General features: G+C 40.2%; 14 protein-coding genes and 1 non-coding gene across 15 annotated transcripts, besides 1 other annotated feature; 6 read left to right on the forward strand and 9 right to left on the reverse strand.

Moving 5' to 3' along the window:
• Nucleotides 1-287: 287 nt before the first annotated feature.
• TUP1 (chromatin-silencing transcriptional regulator TUP1) lies at nucleotides 288-2,228 on the reverse strand (the record flags this gene model as incomplete). Its single annotated transcript, XM_003645013.1, has 1 exon — nucleotides 288-2,228. One exon carries the CDS (start codon nucleotides 2,226-2,228, stop codon nucleotides 288-290), a length of 1,941 nt encoding a protein of 646 aa, XP_003645061.1.
• A 387-nt stretch (nucleotides 2,229-2,615) lies between these two features.
• On the forward strand, nucleotides 2,616-3,233 carry CSM1 (Csm1p; the record flags this gene model as incomplete). The annotated part of the gene is made up of 1 exon (XM_003645014.1): nucleotides 2,616-3,233. One exon carries the CDS (start codon nucleotides 2,616-2,618, stop codon nucleotides 3,231-3,233), a length of 618 nt encoding a protein of 205 aa, XP_003645062.1.
• A 68-nt stretch (nucleotides 3,234-3,301) lies between these two features.
• On the reverse strand, nucleotides 3,302-3,742 carry Ecym_2525 (uncharacterized protein; the record flags this gene model as incomplete). Its single annotated transcript, XM_003645015.1, has 1 exon — nucleotides 3,302-3,742. One exon carries the CDS (start codon nucleotides 3,740-3,742, stop codon nucleotides 3,302-3,304), a length of 441 nt encoding a protein of 146 aa, XP_003645063.1.
• Nucleotides 3,743-4,143: 401 nt separating this feature from the next.
• Nucleotides 4,144-5,718, forward strand: ABP1 (Abp1p; the record flags this gene model as incomplete). Its single annotated transcript, XM_003645016.1, has 1 exon — nucleotides 4,144-5,718. One exon carries the CDS (start codon nucleotides 4,144-4,146, stop codon nucleotides 5,716-5,718), a length of 1,575 nt encoding a protein of 524 aa, XP_003645064.1.
• A 129-nt stretch (nucleotides 5,719-5,847) lies between these two features.
• On the reverse strand, nucleotides 5,848-6,408 carry Ecym_2527 (uncharacterized protein; the record flags this gene model as incomplete). Its single annotated transcript, XM_003645017.1, has 1 exon — nucleotides 5,848-6,408. The coding sequence occupies one exon, from the start codon at nucleotides 6,406-6,408 to the stop codon at nucleotides 5,848-5,850; it is 561 nt and encodes a 186-aa protein (XP_003645065.1).
• A 197-nt stretch (nucleotides 6,409-6,605) lies between these two features.
• Nucleotides 6,606-8,069, forward strand: PET494 (Pet494p; the record flags this gene model as incomplete). The annotated part of the gene is made up of 1 exon (XM_003645018.1): nucleotides 6,606-8,069. One exon carries the CDS (start codon nucleotides 6,606-6,608, stop codon nucleotides 8,067-8,069), a length of 1,464 nt encoding a protein of 487 aa, XP_003645066.1.
• Nucleotides 8,070-8,105: 36 nt separating this feature from the next.
• On the reverse strand, nucleotides 8,106-10,289 carry SUV3 (ATP-dependent RNA helicase SUV3; the record flags this gene model as incomplete). The annotated part of the gene is made up of 1 exon (XM_003645019.1): nucleotides 8,106-10,289. The coding sequence occupies one exon, from the start codon at nucleotides 10,287-10,289 to the stop codon at nucleotides 8,106-8,108; it is 2,184 nt and encodes a 727-aa protein (XP_003645067.1).
• A 237-nt stretch (nucleotides 10,290-10,526) lies between these two features.
• Nucleotides 10,527-12,119, reverse strand: TRM44 (tRNA (uracil) methyltransferase; the record flags this gene model as incomplete). The annotated part of the gene is made up of 1 exon (XM_003645020.1): nucleotides 10,527-12,119. One exon carries the CDS (start codon nucleotides 12,117-12,119, stop codon nucleotides 10,527-10,529), a length of 1,593 nt encoding a protein of 530 aa, XP_003645068.1.
• Nucleotides 12,120-12,752: 633 nt separating this feature from the next.
• Nucleotides 12,753-13,745, forward strand: PHO85 (cyclin-dependent serine/threonine-protein kinase PHO85; the record flags this gene model as incomplete). The annotated part of the gene is made up of 2 exons (XM_003645021.1): nucleotides 12,753-12,769; nucleotides 12,857-13,745. The coding sequence occupies 2 exons, from the start codon at nucleotides 12,753-12,755 to the stop codon at nucleotides 13,743-13,745; spliced, it is 906 nt and encodes a 301-aa protein (XP_003645069.1).
• A 178-nt stretch (nucleotides 13,746-13,923) lies between these two features.
• Ecym_2532 (uncharacterized protein) lies at nucleotides 13,924-14,961 on the reverse strand (the record flags this gene model as incomplete). Its single annotated transcript, XM_003645022.1, has 1 exon — nucleotides 13,924-14,961. The coding sequence occupies one exon, from the start codon at nucleotides 14,959-14,961 to the stop codon at nucleotides 13,924-13,926; it is 1,038 nt and encodes a 345-aa protein (XP_003645070.1).
• A 602-nt stretch (nucleotides 14,962-15,563) lies between these two features.
• On the forward strand, nucleotides 15,564-18,161 carry SVL3 (Svl3p; the record flags this gene model as incomplete). Its single annotated transcript, XM_003645023.1, has 1 exon — nucleotides 15,564-18,161. The coding sequence occupies one exon, from the start codon at nucleotides 15,564-15,566 to the stop codon at nucleotides 18,159-18,161; it is 2,598 nt and encodes an 865-aa protein (XP_003645071.1).
• A 307-nt stretch (nucleotides 18,162-18,468) lies between these two features.
• Nucleotides 18,469-18,542, reverse strand: Ecym_2534. The gene has a single exon. It is a non-coding gene; the product is annotated as a tRNA-Ile (tRNA).
• A 194-nt stretch (nucleotides 18,543-18,736) lies between these two features.
• Nucleotides 18,737-19,023: a sequence feature (soloLTR fragment).
• A 601-nt stretch (nucleotides 19,024-19,624) lies between these two features.
• EGD1 (Egd1p) lies at nucleotides 19,625-20,113 on the forward strand (the record flags this gene model as incomplete). Its single annotated transcript, XM_003645024.1, has 1 exon — nucleotides 19,625-20,113. One exon carries the CDS (start codon nucleotides 19,625-19,627, stop codon nucleotides 20,111-20,113), a length of 489 nt encoding a protein of 162 aa, XP_003645072.1.
• A 250-nt stretch (nucleotides 20,114-20,363) lies between these two features.
• On the reverse strand, nucleotides 20,364-21,086 carry MET31 (Met31p; the record flags this gene model as incomplete). The annotated part of the gene is made up of 1 exon (XM_003645025.1): nucleotides 20,364-21,086. The coding sequence occupies one exon, from the start codon at nucleotides 21,084-21,086 to the stop codon at nucleotides 20,364-20,366; it is 723 nt and encodes a 240-aa protein (XP_003645073.1).
• A 538-nt stretch (nucleotides 21,087-21,624) lies between these two features.
• On the reverse strand, nucleotides 21,625-22,431 carry Ecym_2537 (uncharacterized protein; the record flags this gene model as incomplete). The annotated part of the gene is made up of 1 exon (XM_003645026.1): nucleotides 21,625-22,431. The coding sequence occupies one exon, from the start codon at nucleotides 22,429-22,431 to the stop codon at nucleotides 21,625-21,627; it is 807 nt and encodes a 268-aa protein (XP_003645074.1).
• Between the last annotated feature and the right edge of the window lie 138 nt (nucleotides 22,432-22,569).

Genomic DNA, 22,569 nt, shown 5'->3' on the forward strand with positions numbered 1-22,569 from the left:
TATAGATATTCTGACATATTTCCAATTTAGAAATGTTCTAAGGGTATATATATTACTTGTTCTTCAAATATTCGTTATGGATAATTATAATATTTTCAAGTGGAGAAACGTTTGAATCAGTAATTGGAATTTCTCTGGTTGTTGCACTCAAAAAATAATGTGTATGTTTGGGGTACGCTGTGAGCTTTCTATATTTTGACTGCGCTGTTTGTGGTTATAATATTACAGTTTCTCCAAAGATCGTGATAACAATACAAATAAAAGTAAGATCACTCTGCGGCAATCAATTATTCCTTAACTTCTTTGACTTTACCTGCTGTTGAGGAGGAACTAGTCTTCTTAGTATACTTCCAAATTCTTGCTTTACAGTCACCACTACCAGTAGCGAATACGCCAATATCAGGGCCCAATGGAAATCCGTTTACAACAGCAACAGAGATAACAGAGTTGCGGTGTCCTTGCAACATTAACAATGGATTCCCAGAGGCAGTATCCCAAAACAAGACACCGCGATCTTTGGAACCAGAAAGTATGTATTCGTCATCTTGCGTTGTTGCAACAGAAAGCACAAAATCTTTATGTCCTGTATAAGTAACTTCGCAGGTAGCGTGAGATTTCTGACCGTTTAATCCACGTAAATCCCATAATTTTACCGATCTGTCCAAAGATCCACTGACCACACTTCGTCCGTCTCTAGTAAATACCACACTGTAAACGGAGTCCTTATGACCAGTGCTCAATTCGTTTTCGGAATCCAATCTTTCGACCAGAAATCCAGTTTCCGAGTCCCAAACGCGAACAGTGCGGTCTAAGGACCCTGCAGCAATATATTTTCCATCTCCTGGAGATACAGCGACGGTGGTGACACCATCTTCAATGGATAGAGTCAAAGAACATTGACCAGTTCTGAGATCCCATATTCTAACCGTCCTGTCACCAGAGCCAGATACCAACTTATCACCGGCAGGGAAATAATCTAAAGAGTAGATATCCTGTTCATGCCCTTGTAGAGTCATCAAGATCTTCTTACTTGATAAGTCCCAGATACGAATCAATTTGTCCTCCGCACCAGTAGCTAAGTATTTTCCATCTGGGGAGAAGCAAACGGAACGAATATACAAGTCAGAGGAAGAGCCTGGTTGAATAGTAGCAGAACTTTCGTCACCCTTTTCGGTTGCACCATTACCAGCAACCACACTAGAAGACTCGTTGTTGATTCCACTCACAGAATCATCAGAAAGTCTGGCTACCAATTCACCCGTCGAGACCTTGTAGACTTGAGTAGTTTTGTTACAGCCAGTAGCCAAGTACTCACCATCATTGCTAAACCTAACACAGCAAACGACACTGGAATGGTCTAAAGAATGGTGCAGATCAACATCGAGATCACGTGGTAAAGCCGGGTTGTATAACACGTAGTACTCTGGTGTTTGCCTCTTCAAATGAGCGGGAACGAGCTGAGAATCCAAGTCTACCAGAAAACTTGGAATGGGCTTAGAATGAACTGACCTTTGATCGTAAGGAACTAAGTAGTGATCATTTGATGGGTCCTGATGCGGAACCACAGAGGAGGGGGCCTGTTCTTGCTGCTGTTGTGCATCCACAGTTACGGCAGTCGGCTGACCAGGCTGCAATGACACTGCAGCATGGGGTTGTGGTAAGTGCTGATGGGCACCCATAGGAGCCATTGGAGCAGAACCTAACGACTGTGGGGGCAGCCCACTACCTGGAACAGCATGGTGGTGTTGTGGAGATGAAATGGTGTTCGACTTGGGTAAAACGTTAGAGCCAGCGACACCCCCCCCAATAGAAGGTAGCGTGTTGGATGCAGTAGCTCCAGTCGTGCCGACTACCGCAGGAGCTGGAGAAGCAGCGGCTGCTGCCGCGGCAGCAGCAGCAGCAGCCGCAGCAGCAGGTTGTGGAATTGGAACAGAGGAACCTTGTGCATATTGCGTCAACTGACGGTCCCGCTGCTCTAATTCCAGCTTCAGACGATTAATCTCTTCTTCATAAGCATCCTTCATTTTCCGATGAGTTAGCTCCAACTCATACACAGTATTCCGAATTTGTTGCATTTCAGCCAATTGCTGGCTAATCTTAAAATCATAGTCCTTCTGATTCTGTAGACGATAAGTGGTTGCTTCTTGCGACACATTATTAAACTCCTGTCGAATAGCCTCCAAAAGTTCATTAACCTTGGCTTGCGACGCTGTCACCGAACTTGACATCTTCTGCTCTTTTGTGGCCTAATTGCTAATCCTTGTCTACTTGTTAAGTTGAATACAGAGATCTATTGTATAAAACTGAAAATTGCTCCTTTATTGCGAGTCTCAACCTCCTTCCAAAAAGTCAATGTTCCAAGTTAAGATATCTTCCTGTTACCGGCTGTCTCCTTATCTCTTCTTTCGTCAAGATAAACACTGCCTTAGCACCAAACTTTGCTCTATCGAATCCTATCAAAGAATGCTTTGCCAGTTTGCCTTGTTAAGTTCTTATTTGCATTAGTTTGTCCTGAAATGGAGCAAATCTTGGATCTTATATTTGAACCGGGTAATGGTTAGTTTGATCGGGCCCTTCACGTCAAGCTGTAAGAACGGACAGGTGATGAGCAGAAGATGGCATCGATGCAGGAGTCAGATATGCACGAGAAGGACATGGCGGAGCGTTTGGTGGCGATAGACGCAATGGATCCTTTGAGTAGGTATAAGCATGCGGTGCAGCAAAGGTTGGATAATGCGGAGCTTGCGGTGAGCAAGGTGGTATACGAAAACACGTTGTTGAGCCAGCAGTTGAGTACGAAAGATCAAGAAATTAAGAGGTTGAGGGAGCAGGTGCTGGAGTTAGAGGAGGATGGGAGACAGATTGATGAAAAGAGGCGGCAGTTGCAGGAAGAGGCGGATATTCTTAAGGATTTGTTTGAACATTTGTGTGGGGTACGCGTGCACAAGTCGTATGAGGATGAGACTGGGTTGTGGTTTGATACGTCGCAAGGGAGTAAGAATGGAGTAATGGATTATAAGTTGGGTTTTGTGAAAAATTCAGAGACATTGGATACAGAAGTTGTCTACATTCCGTTGTTGAAACGCCGAAGCGTATCAGAATTAAAGCACTTGCAAGCACAGTTGCCCGGTTATATGTTTGATACATTGAGTTTTCCTTTGAAGTCCTTGAGTCAATTTTATAATAAGGTATCGAAGTGTCTAAATAAGGGTTCCAGTGCAGTGGCTACGTAAAATGCATACATCTATATATACAACTGGCACAATATTTTGGCGGTTTAGGGCAGTGTGCTTCTCAGCTTTTAATTTTTCAATACAATATGGCCATCTTTGGTCACTTCAAGTTTTTTTAATAGTTCCTTTTTGTCATCCTTGTTTTTCAATGTCTTCATAATCTTGTACAAAGATTGTCCTGGTGTTAATTCGAACTTGCTACCAGCAGAGATTTTGGTCTTCTTTTCTTTTACCTTTACCTCCACCGGTTTGTGTTTAACGACATCGCTCACTTCGACTGGCTTCTGTTTACCTGCCTTCTTGCCCTTGCCCTTGCCCTTATATAATCCCTTTTGATACTTTTCATCCTCTGTTATACATTGTGTATGCATCTTATAGCCAACTCCGTCCTCAAATGTGGTATTACAATCGATACATGTGTAGTAGGCTTCTCGACAACGATTGTAGTGCTTTTCAGTGCCCTTTTTTGGTACAGTAGCATTACAAACTTCGCAATTAAAAGTAACCATTTTTTCTAAGCAGATGGGTGGATATTAAACTATCTTTCTGCTACAAATGTTCAGACATTATAAATTAAATAATTGTTATCAGCTCATCTCATCTTGAAATATTTGCAGGTTGGAGAAAAGCGGTTTTTCAAAAAGCAATAATCCAGGACAGGTTTTAGAAATTTGATTATAAAATCTGACAGTATAAATCATGTTTTACGGGTTGAAACTTCTTAATAGATTCTAAAAAGGGGTTTTATTGACATGCTACTTCTTTACCATTGGAACCAAGTTTGCCACTAAGTTACCAAGGTTTTAGCCAACCATTAGAGTCAGCAATACTGCATAAAGGTGATATAACACTCTAAAAGATTAGATTCAAAGCAATTGTCAACGGTAGAGACTGTTAATTGATATTGTAAATGGCATTGGAACCAGTTGATGTTACTACCTACTCTGCGGAGATTGAAGATGCTTATTTAAAGGTTGTAAAGGGAGCTGATCCGGAAACTAGGTGGTTAATATTGTCTCCAGCTGAAAAGAAGCAATATGCTCCACAGTATACTGGTTCAAAATTCAGTGACTTTCTAGCCGGCTTCGATGACGATAAAGTGCAGTATGGTATGGCACGTGTATCTCCACCTGGCTCAGATGTAGAGAAGTTGCTTTTGGTTGGTTGGTGTCCCGATTCTGCTCCTTTGAAAACCAGGGCGTCATTTGCTTCGAACTTTGGCACCATAGCCAATCAGGTGTTAAGGGGCTATCATGTACAGGTCACAGCTCGAGATGAAGATGATTTGAGTGAACGTGAGTTATTGTTGAAGATCAGTAACGCAGCTGGTGCACGATACTCAATTCAGCAGAAAGAGGTTGACAGAGATCCATTGCCAACAAAGACCACGTCAGCTCCTAAACCACAGCCTGCGGCTTTTCCTAAACCTGGGACTGCAGCAAAGAATGTTGAAATGGAGAAAAAAGTTGAGCCAACAAAACCTTCAACCGCCTTTTCCTCAGTTCCAGTTCAGAAAGTCGATAAGGATGAGGATAACGATTGGCATGAACCAGAAATTCGAGAACGTGATTTTAACGAGGAGCCACTGAAACCAAATAAGTCTACATGGAAGCCAATTGGCAAAGTTGATTTGCAAGCTGTTATTTCTGAGGAAAAGGCTAAGCCAGACCCGAGGTTGGTCAGTTCGGTGTCTCTAGAATCTTCTAAAAAGATCAATGCTTCTGATGATATTGCAAACCTGAAGACTGAATCCAAGCAGAAGCGTGAATCTGAATACAACCAGATTTTAGGAACGAAGTCTTCAATGAAGACAGAACAGCTAGAGGCTTCTAGTAAAGGTACGACTTCTCCTCAGAAAGAGGTGGATAATTCAGATCCAGTATCAGTTGATAATCAAGAATCTGTTAGCAACCTAAGAGGAAAGTTGGAAAGTATATCCGTAGATAACGAACCTGTGATTATCAAACCAAACAAATATACTTCCTCTACAGTATCAGAACCTGTAGCTGCTGCACCAAGGGGCTATAAAAAAGTTGGTAGGCCCTTACCAGGGTTGCATCAAAACATTGACGAGCAGGAGAAAGAAGAAGAAGAAGATGGTGATGACAAGAAGCAAGAAGAGGAATCACAGCCTCCCGCACCTCCATTGGCCCCAAGACCTGTGCCACAAATACCACAGTCTGTGGAGTCTGTCGAAGAATCAGAATCAGATGAAGAAACAGAAGAAGAGGCTTCAGAGCCTGTGAGAGCTTCGTCGCAACAACCACCTCCACCTCCTGTAAGAAGAGTTGCTGAACAAGTTCGCGAGCCATCTGCAATTGCAGAATATGATTATGAAGCGGGCGAGGACAATGAGTTAACCTTCAAAGAAGGCGATAGAATTATTGATATAGAATTTGTCGACGACGACTGGTGGTTAGGTGTGTTGAAAAATACAGGCGAAAAAGGCTTGTTCCCAAGCAATTACGTCAAATTACAGCAATAACGCGCTCTTCATGTTACTAATGACTTCTTTTATATTGCATACTGTAGTGACAAATGTAAATTCGTATAGTGTTGAAGGTAATAATCTGTAAGTAATTAACCTAAATATATTGGTTCAGCGTGCTCACTTTTACTTACCCTTAAATATATCTAACTTTAGATCAGTAATTGACACTTCTTCGCCTGCATCATCGTCATAGTCATACCACTCATTTTCACCTTCATCAAACACACATTCCATTACTTTGCCAGATACCAATTCCACTGAAAACTTAGTGTCTGCTGCGATGTAACTTAAAACATCACAGCCTCTACAATCCAATGCTAGCCAAACTGCACTATTTGAATCAAAGTTCTTAAGGCCTCGCTTTTTTCTAGCAGCTATAGACCTTTTTATCACATCAACGTTAGACTCATTAGCTACATTATAAAGATCTTCTTCAGTTCTTTCAAGATTAATAGAACATTCCTTATTGCAGAATCTGCATTTCATTAGAAATGATGCTTCACCCCTACTTCCAGGCATTACATGCTTTTCAAACCTGTTGATCCTTACTGGAGAATCGTGTGTTTCCCTACAGCTTGTACAAACTATTTGAAAAGTATACTCTGCAGGCTGTTGCTCATTGTCCGTAGGATAAAAGCACTTTATATTCTCTGATAATACAGCAGTCACAAATAAATAAAGCATAACTCTTCTGTTCTTTTGGATTTTATAAAACTATGGTTAGTGTATGAGCTTTATGGTTAAGGTACTCAACTCAAACTTCAAACTGAAAATTTTTGAAATGTTCTAAGCATGAACATACTAATCATAAACTAAACTACACCACTGAGAAAACTAAGCCTGAGAGTCCCCAGAAAAGGTATAGAGCTCCATCAGCTGTGATGTTTTGTCAAAAAAAGTGTTGCTCTGGTGGAATTCGAAATATTGGCTCAATTTACTGGAGAAGACTATTTCACAGAAGCTCCGTACGGTGGGAATTAAAACGTCTCTCATCACATCATAGACTTATAGGGAAAACTCTTTGGAGATATTTTAATGCGCCTGGTAATGTCCTGTTTGTGACTACTAATATGCTGACTTTAACTACGTTATACACATATTCAATATTTTCCAGTTATTCAAGGCGAAGTTATGTTCTAGATTCATTACAACATGGATTTCCAATTGAACGAGATGTTGGGATTAATGTAGGAACAGAAGAAATGATAAATGAAATGTTTGATAATGAGATTCGAGAGCCATCTAATGGTGAAGAAGAAGAGATTCCAAAAATAGATAATGAATATGGTTGTGCTGAAGAGGAGCCAGTATGCATAGACGAACATGAAATGCCAGATCCATGCCTTATATATACTGAACCTGAAGTTTCCGAGCATATGGAACCTGTGACGCCACACTCACGTTTTGCCAAGATGTCACTGTTTTATCTATTTTATTCATATCATCTTTTCAAGGATATTCGAAGGCAAGTGGATGGTAGCAAGTCAACTCCTGCAGAGCAGAACGATAGCTATTGGCACGAACAAAATTTACAGAACAGGTCTGAAGATGTTTATAATTCGGCAAATAAGTCCAGTCATGCAGAAGATTATATCGAGAACGATTCACCCTTGCAGTTCTACGATATATGGTTAACCGAATTTAAGCAGTCGTTCAAAAATTTAAGCAAATCACGACAATTCCATCTGCTTATTTCAAAAGATTTTCCTAATGAGTTGTCAAGTTTCTTTAGAACATTAGATGCAAATCCCATGAACAGTTTTGCAGATTTTTTTCAAATATATCAGTCGAGCACAAGTATCGAGGATAAGATACTGTTATCCTCATGGTTTTTTGATTACGGTCATCACCTTAGCAAATCAAACTGTGTCAATACAGAAAAGCTGTATTGTACTCTATTTGACAAGAACTTTAACGATGAAGACTTCGAAAAGTATGCATCCATTATATTCAGACCTGATGATCCCCATAGAAAACTTTTCTTCGGGAGTAAACCGTATTTTGGCCTCCAGACAGCATCCTTGGAGTCCATACTCCAAGTTCTTAAAACTGCTTTGAAAAGTAATGATCCACATAAGAATGACTATATCATTAAGTTAATGTCACTGTTGAGAAAACACTGTTATTATAATGTCAGTTCGAATTCAGTAAGGATCCTTTTACCCAATTCAGCACATGAAGAGAAAATCAGCATGTCTCTTTGTGAACAGCGCCGGAAAGAGTCCTACCAATATATAGCAAAAGATCCAACAGCATTGAGACTTTTATCCCATATTACCAAGGGGGGAATGAGACAAAGTCAGAGAGATGAAGATGGTGAGAAAATGTCAATAACAAAAAATTAATATGGTTAATAGAAATTTTATTTATATACAAGATAATTATAATTTTTTTAAAAAGCGTCGATTGGGTCTTCTAGTATAACCTAGAGTGTGTAGATTTTTCTTATAGGGGTTTTTGCTTAATATTTCCAATTTTTTATAGATAATGTATTCACAATGATTTTTGATATCAATTGCAGATTCGCGGTCAATAAAGTATTCTGGATAACGAATGTTCAACCACATAAACATCATTACTATGTGATGTAACTCTTCATAGAAGTCTAATGCCACATCTTCATTCTTAATATATTTTGAATTCAATTTATCTAATGGTAAGGCATAATTTAACAATGATTTGGTTTGCTTCTTTGCAATTGTATGGCAGAATTTTAAAAATGTTGTTTTTAATAATGGACTATCTCTAATAGGTGCATAACTTAGTTTTATCAAATCTCGCAAAGAAAGACCCTCAATTTTTTCATATTCACGAATGAATTCAATTTTCTTACTAGAGTCAGCCAAAGTGTATAGGTTATTAGATTTCGTAGTGACATCACGATTAAAATTTTCTATTAATGTAGAGAACTTTGTGCCTGGCTGGTATTTAGCCAATGCACTAGTGATTATCTCCTCTGTTGGCCAAATAATTGCAGATGATAAATAAGTTATAGGTGCATTAATACCGCTCCTCACAGCAGATAAAATTTCGTCATCTAAACCGGTGACATAGCCCTTTGAAGGGTTTACGTCAGAGTTATCTTTAGGTTTATACCTTCCTGCACGGCCACCAATTTGTTTAATAATTGGGTCCTCCAATGGCTGCATTTCAGCACCGTTCCATTTTGAAGATTCAGTAAAAACGATTCTTTTAATAGATAAATTTAAACCCATTCCAACAGCATCTGAAGCGATTAATATATCTGAGTGTCCAGAGTTAAACATGTTAGCCTGTTTAATTCTTGTTTCGGGAGGTAAAGATCCATAAATTACCGAGACCTTGTAGTTTGTACACCTTTCGACTTTGAGTTTTAGGTTTAAAATCTTCCTTTTAGAAAAGGAAATTAGACAATCACCCTTTTTTAACCCTGAAAATCCTAACGACAAAGGTTCAGACTCTATAACCAGTTTACCCAACCTGCTATACTCATTAACTATTAGATCATCACCGGTAATTTTTACTAGTTTTTGTATCAATGGAAGTACGCTTCTTTCACCGCAAAGATGAACTTCTGATGATCTTGCTCCAAGGAAGGCATTTGTCCATGCCCATCCTCTTTGTTCATCAGCTAACATTTGTATCTCATCTAAAACAACTACATCGAATTCTTGGTTCAGGGGGATCATTTCAACAGTACCCGATGTCAATCCTGCTTTATTCCCAATATGATCTAGATCATTAATGATTTCCTCACCAGTCAATAAATTACAACGTATATTCTGCTGCTTAAATTTATCGTATACTTCCCTTGCGAGTAACCTTAATGGCCCTGCATAGTATCCTCTAGTGGCCTTCTTTAATTTTTCGAGAGCATTATATGTCTTTCCAGAGTTTGTTGGACCCAGATGCATTACTATTTTACGCTTCAATTTACGCGCACCAGAATACCATTCAGATGGGTTGCTTATATCCAGTCCTTTTTGTTTGGAAGAAAGAGATGGATGTGCAAAAGGAAGAACTTCCTTTTCATAAATATGGTTAAAGTGGTTCCTTAATATATGCGTGTAAATTTGGACCTTAGAAATACTGCTGCCACCGATAATTGAATCCCACTGTCCTTGGGAAATTTGGTCTATATGCATTAACTGTAAAAGTAATTCTGAAGTACACTGAGGGCTTAGAGCATCTTTTAAGTTAAAACAATAGTTTTTGGAGGCAGATGGTAAGTTTAATTGCTTGTACAGCTCTTCTCTTAATAGTTTCCATGTATTTCTTTTGGCTCGCAGCTCCACTTTATCAAATGCATGGATTTCAGAATTATAAATGTTTAGTAAGGACTCATCTAACGCGTTCCGAAATGTTCGATTGGTTGTATATATATTACTGGGTTTCTTCTGAAATATAAGTTTGATTTCGTTCAACCCTTTTAATTCTGCAGGTGGCAGCTGTTTAAACTTGTGGTGTTTAACAAACCAATCTTCTCTCTGAAAGGGAAGTAAAGATGCCCGCTTTATGTAGGTTCTAGACCATGAAAAACGTAATATTATCTGTGCTGTAGTTTGAACTACAGCACGATTAAGCATTATTGGGATTATTCACTATGTACTTTTAAGTATTCTATCGTCGAGAAGAGTTGGGATTCTCATCGTTTTTCTTCAAAAAAGAAAACTCCCAGCTGTTAAAAATATATCTAACCGTTATGAATCTTACAGTACAAACCCCAAGTATTAAAGGATAATGCGGGTTACTTATAAACATTTGATGTATCTATTATAGATGACCAGATTTTTAAGTTTCTTAAGTTTTAGAAAAGCTAAAGCTTAATGTGATCTAGGAGGCCCATTCATTAACATCATAGTGCTTTGAACCCAGCCATTTGCCCCACCTTCTTGTAATATTACATCATAAACTTTTTGGGTAGGGAATTTATCCAATTCTGGATTATCAATGCCAATTATAGCGGCATTTCTTGTACTTGGAATGCGCAACATTTCCTTCTCTGTCTTCCAACCAACGGCTCGCGCAAGGTAGTCAACATGTTCTACCAGACCTGCGTACATACTGTTTCCATGCCTCACTCTTGCTTCACTGGGAACAGTGTAACGAACTTTGGCGCCATTGAGATTATGGGAACAGCAAGGAATCACGATGAAACGATAACCTAGTAATGGAATCCAGCATGTTAATTCATCTGAATGGTTCCCAATAATAAAGGTATCTTTTGGAAACTCTGTAATATTAACGTGAGGTGATTGAATTAAGTCTGCAGAGGAATACATTACCGTTGCAGGTGCAATTAGGTGAGAAGAACATAGATGCACTGGGAAAAAGTTGGCGTTGTGTTCTAAGTGTGGTGCATATCCTTTCATATCAGGATGTGGTCTAAGAAGGACGGAGGGAATTATAACTTGTTCTTTTAAGCAGTTCTGAACACTTTCCGGATAAATAGACCATGATTTTCTCTGTCTAGCATCAATGCCTATACCTTTAAAACCCTCCATTATTAATATATAGCATAAAATACCATTTCCACAACCTAAATCTCTGAATTGGAATTTGGTTTCAGTATCCTCTTCACCATATACTTTTTTCCACAATTCAATTAAAAAAGCAGCAATGGCGATATCTTCGAAGACATGCTTCTTCGGGTCAGTAGTTTCAACCCAGTTATCTACCAACCACTTTGAGTAAATTTTCTTTAGTTTTATGTACCGATCTTGAAATAGAACTTTGTCGACGACAACGTCATGATTAACACGTTTAGAATACCCATTCATGGATCCCATAGAATGCTTCACTGCTGTATTCAGCAATCTTAATGCCGTTCTAATTGCACGTTGTGATTCATCTTGAAATAGATCAGTGTGTCCAGGAAATGGCATATAGTGTATGGAGAGATGCCCTTCATGCAGTAAGATGCTTACCAAAGCAACCGCCGGAATATAAAATGGACATTGCTCCTCATTAATAATATGTGGGATATAAGTAACCATAGAAGTCTCCTGGGATGATTTAGAATTATGAATCAAACATGTTTGGTTTATAACAGCGTCTTTAAATGGATTTCTTGGAATTATCCTCCGAACTAGCTCATCTTTGATAACTAAATCCAAATCGGTGTCGATAGTTCTTGCTGTAATATCATCTACAAGAAGAACCTGAATTTCACCATCAGGAACTGAAGCGTTATTCGATATCGAACTTAATAGCTCTGATGAGTCAACATCATAATGGTTTTCCAATAGTATATCTGCCCTTAATATGACAGTGGAGTTGATATTTGGATGTCTGATCACATTATTCATAGCATCTTCAAAATGTCTCTTTTTGAATGACACCGCCTCTGTACTTTTGTAGACACACACCCACTTGTCTCCCAGAATACTCCGAGCACCCACACAGTAATCAAACATCATATAAGAAAGTTCCTAGGCAAGCTTCTATCTAAACTGCCGTTTCTTCCGGTCAAGTAATTGGTTCAACAAAATTTTCTTGTGTTCTAATACGCTGTTGGTCATCAAATGCATCCTCAACGAAGAAAGCATAAATCCTGTTATATTCGAAAGAGGTAAGTCATCATATCTAAACTGACCCCATATTCACTAAACCTCTAGGAATCCACTTCCAATTATGAACAATGATACTAAGTGTTCAAGTTCGAAACGATACTCGATGACAGTGTCTTACTTGACGGTTGTCAACGGAAAGGAATAAAGAGAAAATCGACAAACATTACAGAAACTATATGGAAAGTATTTAATACCGAATTTCTATAATTAGAGCCTAATCAAATCTACATTGGTAGCTTAGCCTACGCAATATGTCGAATTATCAATATTTGAACTGGTTATGGCACGTTATCATGCACTACGAGAACTGCAGAACTGCAAATCTACAAAAGTGAATCATATGAAGTTTCAATACCTTATTTATCACCAATCTAAAGGGATTAGAACTAGGTATACAGCACTAGGTAGTTATTTTTACCTTTCATTTTAACTAGTCGAATAATTGGTCTTCCAGATCTAGGGATCTTAAGAAAAATTATGGCTACTACGTCTCAGTATGTTAATACGTTGCCCTGGCAAGTTTGATTGCCAATAATTATTCTATTTGAACAATAGATAACTAACATGCTTTTTATGTGTAGATTTAAGCAACTTGAGAAATTAGGTAACGGAACCTATGCGACGGTATATAAGGGTCTCAACAAGACTACGGGTCTATATGTTGCTCTGAAAGAAGTGAAGTTGGACTCAGAAGAGGGGACGCCTTCGACTGCAATTCGTGAAATTTCGTTAATGAAGGAGCTGAAGCATGAAAATATCGTAAGGTTATATGATGTGATACATACGGAGAACAAGCTAACGCTAGTATTTGAGTTTATGGATAATGACCTGAAGAAGTTTATGGATTCTAGAGTTGATAGAGAGATGCCCCGAGGCTTAGAACTCTCACTGGTGAAGTATTTCCAGTGGCAGCTACTGCAAGGGGTAGCCTTTTGTCATGAAAACCGCATTTTGCATCGTGATTTGAAGCCTCAAAATTTGTTAATTAATAACAAAGGGCAGCTAAAATTAGGTGACTTTGGGCTGGCAAGAGCATTTGGGATTCCCGTAAATACTTTTAGTAGCGAGGTCGTGACGCTCTGGTACCGGGCTCCAGATGTTTTAATGGGCTCCAGGTCCTACTGTACCTCTATCGATATATGGTCCTGCGGCTGCATACTTGCAGAGATGATAATGGGCAAGGCCTTGTTTCCAGGCACTAACGATGATGAACAACTAAAGCTGATTTTCGAAACCCTGGGAACCCCAACAGAGCAGATGTGGCCAGGTGCAAGTCAATTACCAGATTACAACCCACAAATTCCTCTCTACCCACCCAAGGACTTGAAGCAGTTACTTCAGCCAACCACCAACGAAAAGATCAGCGATATTTTGATCAGTTTGTTGCATGGTTTACTGCAATTGAACCCTGATATGAGGCTAAGCGCCCAGCAAGCATTGAATCATCATTGGTTTGAGGAGTATCGTTGAATCTTAAAGAAAACAAATGCTGTTGTTTGGTAACTGAACTATGAATATATAATTGTGTTTCGTTTTTTAAACTTTCGTCCAAGTAGCCCCCGGTCCCCCCCTAGCGGTCAAGTTGAGTGTCAATACTATAAATAAATAAAAGTTGAAAAAGTAAAAATGTAAAAGCCAAACTGCGGAGTTATCGTATCATGTTGAAACGTGGCTTGCCTCCATGGCTGACAACAAGCTTCATCAGTTCAGCATCCTTGGTATTGTTCAATAGCTGCCACAGTGTATCGTCTGATAACAATTCTTCATGGCCCTTATAGAATTTGCGGATGAACTTTTCAACAATTCTATACTTCCTAGAAACTAGAGTTTCATTCGTAGCCAGCAGTAGTTTGGTAATACCTGGAATATTTTCCACAAACAGGTGATTTACTAGGGTTAACATTGGATCCATTCTGGTAAATTTTGGGACCGATAAACTAGAAAGATGCAAAGCAAGATTGATCGCGTGAAGCAAATGATTCACATTATAGTTATCTTGGCTCTCATAAAAAAACCAATGCAAGATTCGATCCGTTAAATACTCTGGTTGTGTGATCGCAAAGTACTTGTGGATCTTGAGCAGAAACTGATTGTATATTGGTGGTTTCGCCTCAATATTATTGCAAAAATAGATATAAGGGTGAGTATAAAAGGGCTGGGGGAAGTCTAGTGCGGGTTTCCCCGTCTCTTCATTAACCACAGGTTTCGGTACTCCGAGAAAAACGTCCCCACCTTGCTCAAACTCTACCCTCCTCGCCCTCTGAGTCTCGTAGATCGCAGAAATCTGCATGAGTCCTCCCAGACCATCCAAAAAATTATGATGACTGTTCAAAAATCCGAGGAAAACCTTCGTATTAAATACATCCGTGTCCAGCAGCTTTATGCGCGTCGCCATAGTAGTAGCAGTCTTTGGCACCTCCTTGTTGACATCATGCATATAGTTCGCCTTCAAAAATGATCCAATCAAAGACGCTCTAGGTCGGAGACACTCGTACAAAAACCTACTACATACAGCTAGTGACCGGTTCCCACTAATCACAAATATCTGCTGTATCAACTCACGAGGAAGATCCTCAAACCTCATACTCCTGCCCACACAAACCCGCTTAAATGGAGGATAGTACACCACTGTGTCATCGTAGTGCCGTAACCGTCTTGTTGCATAACCGGCTACAACGTACCCCATACCTAGATTTTTATCTTCCTAGTCTCCCTTGCAACTACCACTACTCAAAATATATCAACCGCTTGAGCAGCTAGCAACAAATCCTCCTGCTTGCACCACTGTCCTGCCATTCCCCCTCATCACTATGCTGCTCGAGCCTCTCCTGTTTTCTCTCGAGAAGTTCGCAACATCTCCGAATCAAGCCGGGTAACACATCTCCTACTCGGCTACAGGATTCCCTACTGTCTGATAGCATCGTATGCGCCTCTATAGTTCTCGATTTTTAGGTTTCGACAGCCAAACGATTATGGAAATGATGGTTTGGGAAAAGAAGGCTTTTTTCAGCAGAAGGGGGCATGAGGGAATTCTTCATGTGCGAGTTTTTAACAAGTGTCAGTTGTTGCCATTGAAATTTCTATGATTCTTAATTGAAGGTACTGAGTTGTTTCTTTCCACGGAATCAATTTTTGTTATTTTTTTGGAAGCAGCTTTAGAGTTGCTGTCTGATATTTTCGATTAGAGGTTTTTAAAAGTTTTGAGCAGTATTAAGGTCCAGTTCAGAGATAGTACTTTTTTACAAAGTAGCATTTAGAGATAAAGGACAGGATATATTTGAATTAGATATGTCGCATCTGAAAGTGCTAACGGTGGGTGATAATCCTAATGTGCTCTTGTATACGTGGAGGTTGCGGCAGGCGAGGGCGGTGGACCTCTACCACGTGAGCGGTCACAAGGTTGGTCAGAAGTTCCATGTTAGTACCAGTCTTTATGGTAGTGATTACTTTCTAATTCAGAACCAATTTGAATCGCTGGAGTCATTGAAGGAGAGTGGGGGTGGGCGTGTACCTTTTGATCTGGTGATTTTAAGTGCGACATCGCTGCAGGAGATTTCGTCGCTGGCGTATCAGCTGAACCCTATGCTGAAGCAGGATACCAGAATCTTCATTGAAAGCTCGGGTTTTGTAAACTTGGAACCTTTTGTAAAAATGTCGATTGATTTTGGCGACCTCAAGGTGTTTTCAATCATGACGGATTACGACTTTAGGAACACAGGGCAGAATACCTTTGAGCAATTCAACTCCGGCAAGAAGCAAACTATATATCTGGGCGAGTCGGGGACCAAGGGGAAGATAAGTACCCAGAAATACCCCAAGGATGTGTTGTCAATTCTATCCAAGTTCCAGTCGCTTTTCCAGAAAATATTTCCTCAAGATGTCGTTGATTTATGCAACTCATCGTATCTTGATTTTCTTTCCCAGCAGTGGAAAATTGCAATACCCCAAATATGCTTTGATCCTTTATTAATTTTGATGGAGGAATTGAAGCCTCCGCAGCTGCATGAACAGATCCTCGCGAAGCCTTTGATTTCCGGTTTTGTCACGGAGATTATCACGATATCGCGCACCATGGGGGCCAAGTTGGCACAACCGTACGACAGTGAAAGTGAGCTTTTCAGCCACTGGGTGGAAATGAACCACTCGGACGCTCCACGACTGGTGTATCATTTCATTAATAGAACTACACCTTTAGATATTGACATGCTGTTACTACAACCGATTTTAATAGCAGATGACCACGGTATAAAGACCCCATACCTCGAATTCCTGTACTCGATGATGTGCCAATTCCAAAAGATTAATAATGGTGAATCTCAGTGGTTCACCAGGACAGACGTAAATGACGATCTAAGGTCAAACCTTCAAGCTTTGTCAGCCGACAGGAACACGTTAGCTGTAGAGGTTCAGGACCTGAAGGAGTATATAACGAAGAGAGAAAAAATGTGGGCGGAGGAGCGTAAGGGTCATGAACAGTATCATTTAAGTCAGTTGAGTGAAATCAAGATGGAGTTGTCTAAGTTGAAGGATGATGTTGCAATGGAGAGACACAAGAATACTGCACTAACGGCGCAGATAAATCAGCTGAAACATGAGCAGAACTATGTTCACAGCTATATGCCGATGCCTCCTCAGATGCCCGCTCCTCCTTCACAAAGAGCGATGCCTTCAAAGATGGCGCCGCCGTCTGCCAATGGCAGCTCGTCTCAAACATTCAATGAACAAGCAAATAGCGACAGCCATGATGATGACAGTTCTTCTGGTACGCCAGATATGAAAGATATCGCAGAGTTCGCCTGTTATGGCATAAGATACAATGACACACCGGAAAAAAAGAGTGGCAGTTTTTCACCCACTAGCAGCCATGGGCTTGAGTCGGCGACCAATGGAGATACTATGTATCAGCCAGTGCAGTCATCTTCTAATTCTATACGTGAACGTGATATTGACATGCGGAGGCAAGATGGATCTAGAAGAGTCAATAGCCATAGTGGACATCCTCCTCCTAAACCATTACAGATGCCGCATCAAAGGCCTTCCAAACCACAGATGTATCCTCAACCCTCGCATGGCATGAACGCAGCAAGAAACATGGTAAACCACAACAGGCAGATGCATAACAGCATTTCCCGCAATAACAGTTTGGTGGATCCATATCCACCGCAATTGGGGCAGCCCATTCACCCTCATCCACAAACATTTAAAAAAACGGATAGAAAGAATAGACAAAGCTACATGCCTAGTCTGAGAAACGCCTCCAGTACGGGCTTGGACGATTTCTCTGTTCCACAGGGTATCTCAAGAATGGGAAATCAGATGTTTCCATCCCGTGCATTTTCGAACCCACAGCAACGAATGGCGTTACAAAACCCTGTGATGTATCCAGCAAAGATACCTAATATGAACGGAAACCCCGCGCCCCAGCATTCAGTGCAACGGCAACTTAGCACTGCCAATACATTCTGTGACGGAAGTTCTATGAACACAATTGTGCGCCAAGCGTTACCACAACAAAAAAAAGAACACGTCCAACTAACTACTTCACAGGGTAACTCGCCCCCAAGATCTGCACAGTCCTCCATATATGGAAACTCCATTTCTGTGAATTCCATAGCCGCCGTAAATACTGCTAACGGCTACGACCATCATAACGGAGTCCATACTTCTTCCCTCCAAGTACCCCAAATGAACGGCTCGTCTACTCCTCGTTCATCTACTACTGGAAGTGCTTCAAGCAACCATTCGACTACTCCAGGTGTAGATACGAGCCAACCGAACCTGGAAAAAATCGACTGGAAGCAAACCCCACCAAGCAGCGACGGCAGTGTGGGCGACAGAAAGTCCAAATTTGGTTTCTTTGCTAGGAAAAACAAGGATAAGAAATAATAACAGCTACTTATTTTAGATACGATGAAATGTTATGTTTGTTGTTTTTAAAACGCTATTATTATATTTGTTAAAACTCTCGTTTTTGTTTTTTATACCACCTCCTAACTTGTACTGTATATTTCTACGGCTCTTTAATATGTATCAACTCACCCAATATTTAAATTTATACAATGCAACCTCCATAGCCTGTGGACTCTGTTTGCCTCGATGCCATTCGCAAGCTACTTTCTAAATTTAATTACACTTTGATATTAGAAGTCACCAAAAAGTGTTTATGCATCCTGAATGCATGAAAAAAAAATAATGGTTCCTAGCGGGATCGAACCGCTGATCCCCGCGTTATTAGCACGGTGCCTTAACCAACTGGGCCAAGGAACCAGTTGCACTCCGTCCTGAGATCCTCACCATATATCATGTCCGGAGTTCAAAACGTGATTGTCTTAAAACCAAAAGAGCATCTCGGCAGCTAAGATAGTCAGGCTAAGAAACATCTCGATAGTCACGATAACAAGACAAAGAAACAGCGAATCAGAGTTGTTAGGAGACTGTGAAGATGATAACCATTGTATAGCAGCGAATCAGAACTGTTAGGAGTGTTAAGATAACCATTGAGCGGTTATCGGTCAGAGATCTACATAGCAATTAAGTAAGAGAGCTTAAGTAGGACAACAGAAAAGTATATAAGGAGACCCAGAATAGACTAGATTAGATTAGATATAGGTCCAGCTAGATCCCCAGATGTTAGTTGAGCCAGATTAGAGACTATATAAGCAGTAACTGATCCTCAATAGAAGAATTGTCCGGCACGTGACGAGATACTCCATCCGGCACATGACCTCAAGTTAGTGGCCCTCGACAGTGATGCTCGAACCTATCTACAGGCGTCACCATCGCAAGGGCCTGCGGTTTGTCATTAAAAAACACCCACCCTTACATAATTTTATACTACATCATTCACTCTTATTATTATCATCAGAGATCTGATCTGATCTACATTCTATAATATACATATTGAGCAAGGGAAGAACAACTCTAAACAGAAAACATAAATCAAAGAGAACGCATTTCACGCTTACACATGGGTAATCGTCAACCAAACTAGAGGTTCAAGAAAGAACAACCATTTACATTCTCTTTGAATTACGGTATTATATATCGTTGCAACATGCTTGTAATTTCTCGAGGAAATAACCAAATTTTAGTTCTCTGGCGCAGTCGTTTAAGCGACGTAGGTTATTTTTTTTCGCTGTGAAAATTTTTTAATTTTTTTTCATTTGTCCTCTTTTGAGAGAATGGTACTTTTGAAGGATTCACTATTGAATTACTAGATTAGTTGTTAGTCACAAAGCTGATTGAAACACTAGATTTTCTCACTGTAAGCTAGTAATCCAATTGACTGGTTTTAGTGTAATCAGGTTTTTCTCCAGTGAATTTATCTCAAGTTTTAGCTTTAGTACAGAATGCCAATTGATCAAGAGAAGTTAGCCAAACTACAGAAGTTATCTGCTAATAATAAAGTAGGTGGCACTAGAAGAAAGCTAGCTAAGAAGGCTGGATCTAGTGGGTCTTCTAGTAAGGATGATACCAAATTGCAAAGCCAATTGTCGAAGTTGAAGGCAGTCACGATTGATCATGTTGAAGAAGCCAATTTCTTTAAAGAGGATGGTAATGTATTGCATTTCAACAAGGTTGGTGTGCAGGTTGCTCCTCAGCACAATACTTCCGTTTTCTACGGTATTCCACAGGAGAAGTCGCTACAAGACTTGTTCCCAGGGATTATTCCGCAATTGGGGGCGGAGTCTATCAATGCGTTGACGCAAATGGCAGCCCAGCTACAAGGCGGTCAAGCGGGACAACAACATGGAGATCTCGACAGCATTGGGAATAAGAAGGATGAAGACATTCCAGAGTTGGTTCAAGGTCAATCTTTTGATGCGGACGTTGAATAAGAAGTGTCAAACGTCATGATAAATTATGAACATGATACCACTAAATCTAGACTGTAAAGCTCGTGGTTAGGTGCATTCGAAGCTCCAGTGTTCCTATAAGCCTCCAGATATATATATGTATATATGTATGAGTGTGTATTCTCAATCCTCTTAGTTTTAGTTCTGTAAAGCAATAGCAAAATAACAGAGGCAAGCGTAAGATATACTCATATACTATATACACATACATATATATATATATAATTAAACGCTATACCTTTGCGCCATTCTGCCTGGCCTTTTCCAGTATCTCGCTAATATCACCACCAATACTAAGCAACTTTTGCCTGTTGCGTTTACAAGTTAGGGTATTAAAATGTCGTTTCAGCGCATCCTTTCTTGCAAACCCCTTACCACACAAAGAACATATGTTCGGCAGAATGGATAAATGCACCTTCTCATGTCTTCGAAGATCGCCACTACGGCGAAATACTAGTTCGCACTTTGAACAGTGGAATTTCCTTTCTTCTGACGGCGTCTCAGACGCTGTGAAGCTCGATGACAGATCTCTTGTATGGCCCTTTTTTCTATTTCCCCAAGATGGCATGGACTTCTTCTGTCTTTTCTGCACCCCCCCCTCACTCGGAGTGCCATCATTGCTAGTACTATCAGCATCCGGCGAAAGATTTGCCCCTGCTGACTGAGTCCCTACCGTTAATAGCTTATCAAAGTAGTTCAAAACAGTTCGTTTTTCTGACGCTATCGTTGTGGGAACTACCGAACCTTCATCGTTTGAACCAGCATATTGTGAGGACGACCCCGTAAGACCCTGCTTACCACCAAGTTGAGACCTATCCGCCTGTAGACCCCTATTGGGATTCATATACTTGATCCTATTCAATAATTCCCGTATCGTGGGATCTACCTTGTCTCCATTCATACTAGTGTGCATAATAGCCTCTGCTGCTCTCTGGAAAAATATCCTGTCACTCATCCTCAATAACAAAACCAACACCAGCAATCTGATTTGTAGCTCAACCTAACTATCTCAAAGAAGGATCCTTAGCTTTCGTCGCGAGAACAGTCCAGATGATGTTTCGGTTAAACTCAACGCAAACAACCTAGTATTTACCAAACCTCGGATCCGGCATAAAATACGCTTGTAATTGCTTGCTACAGCTTAAAACTACTATCCAACCTTGACCGACTTCCTTACAGATTGACACCCTGAGACAATCTGCTTTCTGCGCTCTATTCCACAATCCTCATTACATGTAACATATATGAATGATCATTGAAGAATCCGCGAACCTGTTACATGGCCTGCGTTGTGTGGTGTAAGTGTTGCTCGAGGAAGCGCCACAGCTTAGGATTCCTTATCACGTGATTTATTGGCCTAATGGATAGTCAGGATCTGATGGGTATATATATGCATTTATATATAAGGTTCTGGGAAGTATTGATATACATTTTCGATCGATAATTTATTTGTTTTTCTGTGGTCTGGGTTTGATATTGATAGAGCCTTTTATTCATCTGATGTTGAAATGTCTCTTCACAAGCAATTTTCCAAATACGTTAAACTGATCTAGCTCCTCTGGAAGCAAGTACTTGTCTTCGGGTAGGGAATGATTGTATATTGTATCAGGAGGGGGATATCGTTGGAAGGATGCTGCTATGTTTGCCTTGTTGCTGAGATCTTGCTGCTGCTGTCGCTGATCAATCATCAGGCGTCTTTGGCGGAGACACTCTGATTCCAAAATAGGCGCAACAATGTTACAGCAGAGTATTATTTGATCTTCATGCAGCCCGGTAACTTTGGAATACCTTTTGCATATGGGCGGCTTCCTATGCCAGTCATTACCATGCGTGAGCACTAAACATGCTACGAGCAGCTTGTTGATATCGTGATGGAGGCAGTGCATATAATTCACGCCTGTTACATCGCACAAACTCAAAAATTTAATTGTTAAAACATACATGTGCTTCAGCTGGTTCCTCGTCATTTTACTTCTACAAATAAGTACCTTGATAAAGTAAGTTAGCCCATCTTCGTTCAACTTTAACGGAACTCGGTGATGGCAGCATATGTTCGAGGATAAAATGCCCTTACATTTAATAGGGAATAAAAGATGCATGTACTTGCGAACCAATCCTACCGTCAACTTTATTATCATAAAATCATACAAAATGATCAGCTCTTTCTCGTGCTTATGTATCCTTTTTAGGTCTTTGACGTACTGTGGACGCTTTTCCGGAACACCCGCGTTATCCACTTGTACTACATATTTGGTTGTCTTCAAAGAGGACAAACCTGTAATATCTTCACCAACCAACATAGATCCATATAAATGCCTCCAAATATTCTTCTTATCGCTTCGTATTTGTCCTAGTTAACCAAGGATTCTCTAACGGTAGTCGTTTTCTGCAACGTTGATCTAGTAATCCGATCCATTCGGAAGCCAGAAACTTAGTGA

The sequence above is a fragment of the Eremothecium cymbalariae genome, chromosome 2 (genome assembly GCF_000235365.1).
Source record: "Eremothecium cymbalariae DBVPG#7215 chromosome 2, complete sequence".
Taxonomy (NCBI): Eukaryota; Fungi; Ascomycota; class Saccharomycetes; order Saccharomycetales; family Saccharomycetaceae; genus Eremothecium; species Eremothecium cymbalariae.